Source organism: Engraulis encrasicolus, chromosome 23 (genome assembly GCF_034702125.1).
Source record: "Engraulis encrasicolus isolate BLACKSEA-1 chromosome 23, IST_EnEncr_1.0, whole genome shotgun sequence".
Taxonomy (NCBI): Eukaryota; Metazoa; Chordata; class Actinopteri; order Clupeiformes; family Engraulidae; genus Engraulis; species Engraulis encrasicolus.
In genome coordinates this window covers 10,388,222-10,400,292 of record NC_085879.1, presented here as the reverse complement: position 1 = coordinate 10,400,292, position 12,071 = coordinate 10,388,222, and the positions used below count along the sequence as shown (strand labels likewise).

Below are 12,071 nucleotides of genomic sequence, written 5' to 3'. Positions count from 1 at the left end.
GTTGTTCAGACGTAAAGACACAGATGTTAAACCATATGCCATCTCCTCATGTGGCACACAGGAAGTTGACTGTGGCTCATATGGGGCTGTAAATTTACCTTCACACATCGTTGCACACAGCAGAGTGATTAATGGCTGTGAAGAATCTCATTCATCCAGGCAAAAGAGTTCAGTTGTATGTAGCCAAACATCTTTTTGGAGCCTGAAGCCGTTTAAACGTTGCCCAGAGATATTTACTCTTCAGTTTCTTCAGTTGTGGGGTGTATTCTCGAAACTATAGTTGCTAATTTAGCTACTTTGTTATTGTCAATGCAAATATCCCATTGACAACTACCCATGTGTGCGACGATTGGCTAACACTTTCAAGAAACACAATAGCTGAAGAAATCACTAGGAAGGGAGATGAAACACCCTGAAAGTTCAAACAGAAGTCAACAATGATTAGACCAGTGGTTCTCAACCTTTTTTGAGCTAGATCATAAGCCTCCCAATGCCCCCATTGACCTCAACCTAAGCCTGCCAATGTCCCCCTTAGTATTAAAAAATAAAATAAACTAATGTCCCCCAATGGCAACTAAGCACCACCCCCTTTCAGCTGTATCTATCTAAATCTGAAAGTATGTCCAATGTTACAGAGAAGGATGTTTAAGTGGTGTAACTCTCTGCGTGTCCCACAGAAAGCCAACTGCGGCCTGGACCTGCGTCATGTCACTGTGGTGGAACTGCTGGGGGTGGAGCCTCGGCAGGTGGGCCGGATCAAGGGCCAGTTCCTGGACTCACAGGTCATCGATGGCCTCAGGTGGGCACACTATGATGCAATCTTACTGTAGTATCCTTACTATTTATCTGGGGCAGCCGTGGCCTTATGGTTAGGGAGATGGTCTTAAGATCAGAGGGTTGCAAGTTCGAATCCCACCCTTAGCCCTCCCTTACACCTCCATCCATGACTGAAGTGTCCTTGAGCAAAGCACTTAACCCCACATTGTGTTACTGTATCCAATACCCTGTAGAACAACTGTAAGTAGCAAAGTGTAATGTAATATAACTTTGCAGTTAGCTCAATTCCTCAATCCTCCTGCCTTGTGCCTTGGCCTGCTTTTATGACATCTCACCTCCCGCCTCACATTTTTACCTGGCAGGCCAGATAAGAGGGGCCGTGTTTGAGCCAAGTATTGCAATGACCCTGTCCGTTTGTCTGTCTTTATGTCCATTTGCCTGTGTGTCCACCCGCAATGTTTTGGGAGGCCTTTATGAGCGGCAAACACACACGCACGCCATATGTATCGAGTGTTGGTATGGGGCTCGGTTGCTATCTGTGATTGCTCTTATGGTGCTTTGAGATGTTGTCAGTGATGTTGAGCTCCAAGGCAAGAGGCCAGATGCTGCGGGAGGCACTGGAGGGGGAACATCACATGTATGTGTGATTGTCCGTGGGCTCAAGTGTCCCAACACAGCCTGTAAAGGTCAAGTGCACTTAATACTGTACATCACAAGAGACTGTTAAGCATGTTTGAAAGGAAAAAAAGAACTACCGGTCATGGCTTGATTTTGGTCTATTCAGAGTGAACCTTCACTGTTCTGGTTGCACTAATTATTGTTGGAAATACACTTGTCAATTGTAGCCTATACATTTCTCTTATTACAGGTAGCATTAGTCATGCCAGATTATCTCATTTGTAAGCCACCTTTGATAAAAGTGCTAAATGTAATGTAGCATAACAACAACATGTAACATAAGAGAAACTTGCAGTACATTTAATACCATACTAATACCATTGCAATTGTACATTATTGCCCTACATGTAAAGCCACAGTACACCAGTGCAAAGCCATTGTACACTATTTCCCTAAACAAATTGCCATTAACCTTCTTCTTTATCTGACGTGGTCCCCTGCACATTAGTACGCACCGCAGAGGGCCAGAGGTAATGAGCTTCCTGTAATTAAAGCAGAGGGAAGTCAATAAGATGTGAAACAGACCCACGTTGCCCACTAATTCCCACTTGCAAATTCCATTATAGTGCAGCACGGTAGCTGCAGTTGCTCCTCATCAAGGAACATGCTGGATAATGAAATTATGCAGTTTCTTTCTAGAACTGTTTTTTGATAGTGCATTTAGCAATGCATTTTTTCACCTCATAGCACAGAACTCTTGTCAGTGTTCTCGTATTGTGTTGACAGTTCTTTTTTATCCATTTATTTTAAAATTAAGTTAAGCTGACAGTTTCGCTCAGAGCAGGTATTAGGTGAATTTAGGACCAGAGACGGTCCTTCCAGAGCAATATGTGGATACATGCAACCTTGCCTGAGGGCACCTAAGCAATGGATGATTGTGGAGGACAGCACAGGTTACCCACTCCTCCAACTGCATTCTTCATGAAGGGTACAATAATGGAATTTACCATTGTCCAATTAACTGCTTAATCAGAACATAAGGTCACAGACGCCCACTAACTAGTGCACGAAAGCGCCAATTATTCTCTCCTGTGCACAGCCCCATTATTCATGGTGGCTCAGGCATTGGATGGTGACCTTTGTGTAATTTCGAGATTAACTCTTTAAGGAGGTCATTACGAACAGTAAATGCAGATTCAATTAAAATCGCAAGGTGTAATTAAGAATTCCATTCACTTCCATTTCCAGAGAAAGTTTTTTGTGCTCTTTCACTCTTCAATTTCAATTATATCTTTATGTTATTGAACTTCAACCAGGATCTCAGAAAGAGCTGAACAAGTCAATGGTAGCTTGAGCGACACAACTGCATGTTGAAATTGGCCTGGAATTATCCTATGTGATATTTTGTGTGTGTGTGTGGTGTAGTAGTGTCCTACTCCAGTGTTTCCCAACCTTTTCTGTCTCGCGTACCCCCTAAGCCTCTTAGTTGTGCCATGAGTACCCCCTAATTCATGTTCTATATCGCTTTCTCTGTCCTGATGTGACTGTTCAATACATTTGTTATAATAAAAACATATTTCCAAGTACCCCCTGCAGTGTGCTCGCGTACCCCTAGTGGTACACGTACCCCTGGTTGGGAAACACTGTCCTACTGTACCAACTCTGAACAAGTCAAGGGTAGTATGAGCAATACAACTGCAAGTTGAAACTGACTGTAATTATATTTCTTGTGTGTATGTACATTTTCATCCAGGCAAGTGTTCCAGATCTCCCCGTCCCACTACTCCATGGTGCTGGTGGATGCGGAGGGTGTTGACCGCGAGCGCTTCAGGAACCCCGCCAACTCCATGGAGCTGTACGCCTACATAGAGGACTACCTGATGGACGATGACGAGAGGGAACGCCTGGAGACCACCAGGGACATGTGCGAATGAAGTGGGGAGACTGTGGAGACACAGCCCCAGACTAGAGGTGTCAGTCCCTGGGACCAGAAAGTTTAAAACTCCCTGTGACAAAATATTCATCCTGGAGATTTTTCATCAAGTTCAACATCCATGCCACGTTTGTTTTTTTCATCCAACTAGCCTTGCATCAGACGTGAATATGAGGTGGTGGGAAAACGAAATCTCATGCTACAAATTCCAACCAGCTCTAATGAGCACTGATAGTAAGTCACCTGGTTTGAGTAGAAAACATGGCCAGGATTTGACTTTCTGGACCTGGGATTGACACCTCTGATCAAGGCTATGTACGGTACATGCCCCACCACCCATGGACCATATTCACATCCTCTTATGCACAATGATGGGAGATGAGCACTTGGTACCAGAGAGCTACTCTATAGGAAGAAGATTTACTCACATGTGCCTGCCAAGCCAAACAGCAGTAGCTACTCTCTCTTAAAACTGAGACTGGACTGGACATGGACTCTCGTTACATTTCTCACTTTTTCTTATTACGGTAAGTATGGTTAGGCATGACTTCCACTGTGCCTGCTAAAGGTTGGACCGAATTTATGTGACAATTTGAAGGTATTTTCTTCCTCTGATTCCATGTTCACACAGTTAAGTCACTTCTCTATGTAGGACAGAATTTACCTTGCAAGTGGTTAACCTCTTAAAACTTGTTACTATGGTTTTACTCTACATTACATTAGACTTAGCTGACACTTTTATCCCAAGCAACATGCAGATTTTACTGGGTATTGGTTACAGTCCCTGGAGCAGTGTGGGGTGAGGTGCCTTGCTCAAGGGCACTTCAGCCATGGAGGGAGGAAGGAATTGGTAAGGGTGGGGATTGAACCTGCAACCCTGTGATCTACAGTCCAACTCCCTAACCATTACACCACAACTGCCCTCATTGTACTACAGTGAAGACATGCAGTATCTTTATTTAAGGAACTACTTAATTTCACTTAACACATTACTCACGATATAAAATACCCACTCTGAACAACATACTGATGTTTTGCCGACCGACAGCTTCTTGAGGACGAACACCTTTGGTTGAACAAAGGGAAAGTTAGTGAAGTAGCGCTGTAGACATTTTTTATGAGCACAGGTTTGCTTTTGACTCGAATGAGTGTCATCAGTTTATGAACATTGTAGAGAGATATATGAAATTTAATCACGGAAATGCAGGTGTGATTGAACACGAGTAAAAACCATGTCAGGCAACATTGATTGTTGATAAAAGTTTATTATATTAACTTAGAGGTGAATAAAATTATGTGATGGATTTTGAAACGTGCGATTTCATTGGATGGTGTAAATACAAAAAAAGGTGATCCTAAAATGTTTGAGAGTCAGAACAATGTGCAACGACAGAACAACACGTATATAAAGTAACTTAAGTTCAACTGTGTTCAAACACAGAAAACACAAAGAAAAAATATATAACATGGTAAAAGTATTTACTTTCTCCCTTTTTGCGCTTTCTTTGTATCGAGGGCTGTTAAGGGAAGACCTCGTCACTACCATCAGTAAGAGTATGGCCATAATTCTCTACACAGAATGGTCCTATGGCTTCATTTTACTAAAAGAATGATGTGCTAGTATTCATGTCTTAGTAGGTTAACAATTCACTTCTAACTTAACTAGGTTAGTCACTAATATTCCTCCCTTGGACTTTAAAATGGATTCATCAATACATCACAATGTTATACATAATCTAGATAGGTGTTTCTAAAAACATTTTCTTTTGGCACTGTAAAACTCATTTTTAAAATGTAACACCCCGTGTCCCCTGCTCTTGAACATGACATGATCCAGCGGAGAGGAGAGGGTTCGTGAGGGGGTGGATTGGACTTTAAAATGTGTACATCAGTACACCACAATATTATACATAATCTAGATCAGTCTTCATAAAAAAACATTTTGCTTTGGCATTGTAAAACTCAGTTCTAAAATGTAACACCCCGCTTCCCCTGCTCTTGAACAGGAGGGGGTCATGAGGGTTATGTGAGGGGGTAGCTGCATGGGTGGATGGTTGTGGGGGTTTACAAGAGGCAGTGCACTGTGACAGACTGTCTGCCTGCCCTCGTTGAGAGCCTCTCAACAGGGAACGAGACGAGACGGGCAGCTCTGTGTGTGTGTGTGTCCTCATTTGCTCTTCCCCATGGAGGCTCGCAGGGGAAGAGTGCCCTCTGCCCATGAGTCGGGGTACTGCATGACGCGCTGCCACAGGCTGGCCTCCTCGGGGGAAGACTCGGCTAGATACTCGCTGCTACCGGAGCTCACGGGGACTGGAGGATGGAGATGGAGGAGAATAAAATACGTTAGGCACTATCTCCTAATACTCTGTATCTTTGTCTCTCCATTACAAACAAAGACTCAACTCTCTAACAGGCACTGCAGGATGGAATAGCAACAATATTCAGTCAGGGTTGCGTTTCCCAAAAACTCTAAAGTAGTACTTAAGCCTAAGTAGTACCTAACTATGAGGTGCCCCCTTGGCAATATATCGCATCCCTAAAAGTTTATAGCCTACATACAATAATTGTATAGGGCAACATACAACATTTTTAGCACATGCAGATGAAACGCTTTAAGTGCATGTGTGAGGTAAAATAGTGTGTTTATAAACTTCTAGTGATGATTTGAGATCTGTCTGATATAATACAAAAGGGGCTCCTCATACTTAAGTACTGCGTAGGCTGAAGTACTACTAAAGAGCTTTTGGGAAATGCAGACACAACTTTCTCTCCATCTCTTTCAAATACACAGAAACACACAAAGACAAAGACTGATTGCTGCCCGAACTCACATGGACTGAAGTGCTCAACATATTGGCATATATATTATTAAGGGATTTTTTTGTCGTGTTTTTGTCTCCATTTCACACAGATTTCACCTCTCTGTATCACCTTGCAGTTACACACACAACTTTCTCTCTCCCTCTCTAGGCTAGTGCATGAACTCATGAGGGACTGCAGGATGGGATTGGAGGAGTAAAAATATTCAGTTGGTTGTCCCGTCTCACACAGAACTAATTCTGTCTTTTGCACTCAATTTGCAATCCATCACACACCTAACTACCTCTCTTGAACGTGTGCATATGCGTGCGTACACACGCACACACGCACGCACGCACACACAGCATTCTCCATCACCTTCTCTGCCTCACAGACACTAAAGCACACATACAGATACGCACAGACGCAGGCAAACACACACACACACGCACACACATCACACACACCTTAACATCATATCACAAAAGTGCAGCATTATATTTAGTCTACCGTGCTGCTTCCACCCGACCCTGCAGGGTCAAATTGTTCTCATAATCATTTAGCCATCCCGTTTCCTCAGCTCAAGGGTTTTAGTTTTGCAACAGCAAGCGATTTTCACAGCTAAAAATGACTAATGGCTATTCCGAGGTCAAAGACAGCCGAGGAATTATTCAGCGTAGACTTTTAAAAAGTTATAAAGGGTAACTCGCTGCATAATATTTCACACCATATAAGTGCATTAACTTTATCCAATGATGTCAATGTCACAAACTCCAGTATAGCATTTTGAGCTCCATTCAAAAGGTGACTTAACATCATTACCAATAAAAAGCACTAAAGGTATTAGTAAAGGTAATATATGGTACAAAATACATGACCTGTGATTACATTTACAAAAAATAAGCTCTCGGAGCCCAACTGTGAAGAAGGAAAAATGGCAACCTGTCCCACCCTGGTCACCTGCATCTCCTCTTTGCCAAGTTAAAAAATAAGAAGTGAAAAAGCTTTCCTGCTTGGCCCCAAAATGACAAGTAAGAGAAAAGTGAAATGAGTGGCAGACCAAAAGTCACACCTGTGTCAGCTGGGACACGTCTCCCAAAAAGAGACGACATTGATTTTTGGTGCTCGGTTTTCATTTTGTGGTTCTATTTTCCACTGCTGGTTTTCTGTTAGGCCTACAGCACGACCAAGTGTGACTCTGCCGCCTCTATTTGCTTTTTGAATAGGTATGACACAGCTCAAACGTAAAGCAAAAAGTGGTGGCTGAGTGGCTGTGTCGAGCTGTAGGCCTAGGCTACCGGAAAACCGGCAGTGGAAAAGAGGCACAAGTGGGTCTTGAAACCATTTTCTAAAAAAGGATTGGGACGTAGACAGAGCTTCCCTGTCCCAGCTTCCATCTCAATGCCCCCCATACACACACATCTATCAACCCCCTCACTCTCTCCCTCTCTCTCACAGACACACACATGCACACACCAATCTCACCTGTCCCATTTCCCAGCCGTACTCCTCCTAAGAAGTCGTTGCTGGACAGCGCCTCCCTGTCCCAGACGGTGAGCTCCAGACTCATGCTCTCGAGCTGCTCCAGGGTGATGTCCCGGTAGATGAAGGTGTGATCGTAATGAGGGTTCAGGGTCTTCTTCACCACCGGAGTCTTCCTCTTAGTCGACTTATTCTTAGACGGCAGAAGGTAACTGTGGTTTTGGACAAAAGGCACGTTTTAGAGAAGAAATTGGTACGGTTTTCAATTGTTAAAGGCCAACTTCCGATAAAACTCAGTTTTACTCACTCCTTTCGAAGATCGGACGGTCACCCCAAGTTAAACTCACTTGCAAGGCTCTCATAGCGGTGCGTCAACTCTCCTGGCTGTGTTTCCCGGTGTTTCCCAATTTACATCAATAATGCAGAGAAACGAGCGAATCACGAAAGCCTTTCTGTGTTTCGTCACGTCGAAAGAAGGCGTTGCCCACAAAGGTTTATATCGACCCATTTATCTAAAAACATGTCGAGTATTTTTTTTCTGCTTGTTTTCAAAACAAGCAACGTCTGGTGGTCCGAAACATAGCTTAGCTTAGCTATCAGCTGGTTGCTACTCTCAGGTACACACACAGCACAAAGCCTCATACATAAAGCCTGCTCACTCCGGTTGCTCCGTGCCTACAGCTCGCCTAGGGGTCGCGCTGTCGAAAGAGCACAGCCCTGAATGGAGCCTGCACGCCTCCGTTGGCGCCCCTATAGTGCAGTACCATCCGGGGAAGTGGCGACTCTGTTTCCCATTACATTCTCTCCCAAGGCTGGAGGACTGAGCCAATCAGAGACGCGTTTCTTTGAGAGCAGGAGGAGTGAGCCAATCAGAGACGCATTTCCACGAGAAACACGGAACACTCTCTCGTTTCTCCACAAGCCACCTTGCCAGCTTGCAAAAACGTCTTGAAACAAAGCAACCAGAACGTTTTTTAAAACAGGACCAACGCGTAACACATTCAATAACAATTGGGAACACGGCAATATTAATTAAATTACGTTGAGAGGCGATCTTTAAAGATGATTATTTCAATGTCTTAATCTTCATTGCCTGTGGTTTTGTGCAAAAAGACAAAATATTTTAGAGAGGAAACCGTGTCAGTGATTGTATGGCGATCTGAAAGCACAAGACCATCCAAATAAAAAAATAATAATGTTGGGGTAAATAAGTAGTAGTAAACATGTCAACCTTCCCATGCCTCTTTTAAAGGTGCAATGTGTGGTATGGAGGCCACAGTAGGTATTGCAACTATGCTGCACATTGAAACTCTCCTGCCTATTGCCAAATTAGACCTTCATTTTTATGAACATTTACTTAATAATAAACAAACATTTACTAGTATACTTAAGTACAGTAAGTTTTGAGGATAAAAATGTCGGGCATGGAGAAGAACCTTTTCATGTATGAAAAGTTCAATTTTCCCATATGTAATTTGATGGTGGTGAGTATTGGTGAAAAAGCTAACAATTGTGAATGGGCAGCATGAATTCTGGAAAGAAACTGCTAAAAATATTACACCGTCCACCTTTAAGCAGGCAAGTTGAAGGGGACACATTGAATGTACCAGTAGCAGCAGGGGTATTTTTTTTTTTAAATTGTCAGGTTATTGAAAAGTTTCAATTCAAAGGACCAAGGCGCGATGTGTATGAAATATCAACACATTCCTTGCACAATGAACACATTCCTTGCACAATGAACAATGAGTGTTTGCTTCATTCTGGTAAAAGGAAAAACATGTCACCGGGACAGGAAATGATAGCATTATATAATAAAGCGAGACGCATCAGAATGCATGGCATTATATAATAAAAGAGACACATAGGAATGCATTGCATAACACCACCAGTCACAGCAGTAGCGGGATGCTGGGAAGCCGACACGGGGGGGCAAACGGACCAGTTATCCTGGGCCCAGGGAGAAAGTGGGGCCGGCGGGTGTGGCAAGAATTAGGTCCTCATTACATTGTATGTATCGGCTGGGAGGGCCCTTTCAGATGACTATCCTGGGCCTGACCAAAGCTATCAGCTAGCCTGGTGGGACGGCTGAGTTGCTGTGTAGTGCTTACCCTTTTACAAAGGAGTCGGAGGTCCCGCCGGCCTTCATGGCTGTAAGGTTCTTAGCCTCTTTGATCAGGACGTGCAGCTCTGCTCCGGCCCCTCCCTCCGTTTTTCCCTTCTTTCCTGCTGAAGGAAGAGAGAGAGAAACAGATAGGGGCTTGCTCAGAGGTCTGTGGTAGTAGAAGAACTAGCTGTGCATGTTTTTTTTGTTATCTGTGTTTAATTTCCAAGTTGTCTTTTTTTTAATTTCCTGGAGAGCCATCATGCAGGAACTTCTTGTTGGAGCTTCATTTCCATGTTGATGTTTGTGGTTGTTCTTTTTTTCTTGAGCTATCAAAAAGGAAGTGATGTCATTTCCTGACCTCTTCTCTCTTTGGACAACTGATAAAAAATACTGTATTTTGGAGTGCACAGGGCAAGACGGGTCCCATTGATTGGTTGGCAAATTAATGAGAGACTGTTTTAGTGGGTGTAACCTCACCTTATTATCTTAAATACTTTCTCAGTATTTATCTGACATATTGAAACATAGGAAAAATAATATAAAAATGACATTCAAATACAGTAAATACTTTGAGAGATTATATTTTAAACCCATGCAACAATGTGACAAACAAAAAAAGCATGTGCAGTTTTAGTACCTTTGGACTTATCGGTTGGTGTGTTTTTGGCTGAGACATACTTCAGGGAGATGACCAACTCTCCTTTATACTGTGAGAATGGGGTCTGATGAGGGGAAGATTCCACCTAAGGTAATAAAAAAAAAGATACCAGAATAAAATAATTCGGTCAATTTTGCAAAACATTGTTTATATTTTGCGCATCCATCACTTCAAGGCTCTGTTGCAAATAACAACCTTGATTATGACGGTAGAGAATGATGACGATGTAAAGCTGTTTTGGTGTGCTATGGTACTACTAACAGTCTCACTTGCATTACACACTGTGGAATGGAAAATATGAAAGAGCTAAGAAAGCACACAGGTCTCATTTCCTCTGTGGGAGATACGCCAAACTGGCCTTGTGTGTGTGTGTGTGTGTGTGTGTGTGTGTGTGTGTGTGTGTGTGTGTGTGTGTGTGTATACTCTACGTGTGTGTGCAAGCATGGATGCACTTGTGTGAATGTTTCTGTCTGTGTGTGTGTGTGCACTGTGCATGCATGCAGTGCTGGCCAAAGCCCTGCAACCCACTGGCCAGCAGCCCTCATGGGCATGCTTCCATGATTCCCTCTGGGCACAGTCTGAATTCATGAATTACTAAAGCACAGACGCAATAGGTTAGCCTAGCCACGCCAGACCCCCGGCGTCAGCAAACGAATGGCACTTCCTCCACTTCATTTGATCTGGGTCTACTGCGGCTAGTCAAGCAGTAGGCGGTATTGTATACACAAAACAAACTCCTCGGGTCAAAATGGTAACACTTTATAGGCATTCGGAGGTTCATAATCCTTGTTATGGTCTTGTTGTTGTGATATGTTGTAATGTTCATTAATAGGTCGTAATGGCTGGCATTATCGTGTGTGTGTGTTATGCCAGTGATGGCTGTTGTTGTTGTTGTCTCTGGGTCTCTCGGCAACGCTAATTAATTGCAGGAATTCCTAATAGGACTCCGATGGGAGAGTAATTAGAGATCACCGCGGTGTGTGTGTGCGTGTGTGAGTTTGTTTATACATGGTTTTCTGTGAGCATATGGGAGTGTGTCTCTTTTTCTCTGTGTGTGTGTGTGTGTGTGTGTGTGTGTGTGTGTGTGTGTGTGTGTGTGTGTGTGTGTGTGTGTGTGTGTGTGTGTGTGTGTGTGTGTGTGTGTGTGTGTGTGTGTGTCAATGTGTATTTTTGTGTGTACATATGCTTTTGTTTATACATGGCTTTGTGTGTGCATATGGGAATGTGTATGTGTATGTGTGTGTGTTTGTGCGCATCAATGTGTATTTTTGTGTGTACATGTCTGCATGTTTGTTTATACATGGCTTTGTGTGTGCATATGGGAATGTGCGTGTGTGTGTGTGTGTGTGTGTGTGTGTGTGTGTGTGTGTGTGTGTGTGTGTGTGTGTGTGTGTGTGTGTGCGTGCACACATGTAGTCAGGTGCTCACCTTCCCCCTGAGGGCCACACACTGCTCGTGAGCCGAGTCGATATCGTGGCAGTCCAGAGGGAGCTCCACCTCCCCCAGGAAGGCGTTACGGCCGAACCGATCATAATGCCACACAGACAGCTGCAGCGTGCGCGTGGTCACCTGAGAACGACTGATAGAGTACTGGAGGGAGACAGAGAGAGAGAGAGAGAGAGAGGAAATACACATTCAGAGAATTCATATGGGATCAGATGGATGGATGGATGGATGGATGGATGGCCTTTTTTGCCTTT

At 43.6% G+C, this 12,071-nt stretch overlaps 2 protein-coding genes across 2 annotated transcripts in view; one reads left to right on the top strand and one right to left on the bottom strand.

Annotated features, from left to right (window-relative positions):
- The window catches only part of srpx2 (sushi-repeat containing protein X-linked 2), an 18,894-nt gene extending 15,077 nt beyond the window's left edge, over positions 1-3,817 (top strand). Inside the window, exons 9-10 of the mRNA XM_063190478.1 lie at positions 678-799; positions 3,149-3,817. Coding sequence (XP_063046548.1) covers positions 678-799; positions 3,149-3,329 — 303 coding nt within the window. The 3' untranslated portion in view covers positions 3,330-3,817. The remainder of the gene's footprint in view (positions 1-677; positions 800-3,148) is intronic.
- A 756-nt stretch (positions 3,818-4,573) lies between these two features.
- Positions 4,574-12,071, bottom strand: part of sytl4 (synaptotagmin-like 4) — a 29,187-nt gene continuing 21,689 nt past the window's right edge. Inside the window, exons 13-17 of the mRNA XM_063190479.1 lie at positions 11,800-11,961; positions 10,351-10,456; positions 9,718-9,832; positions 7,613-7,821; positions 4,574-5,638 (exon numbers count right to left, since the gene is read on the bottom strand). Of these exons, the coding sequence (XP_063046549.1) occupies positions 5,496-5,638; positions 7,613-7,821; positions 9,718-9,832; positions 10,351-10,456; positions 11,800-11,961 (735 nt within the window). The 3' untranslated portion in view covers positions 4,574-5,495. The remainder of the gene's footprint in view (positions 5,639-7,612; positions 7,822-9,717; positions 9,833-10,350; positions 10,457-11,799; positions 11,962-12,071) is intronic.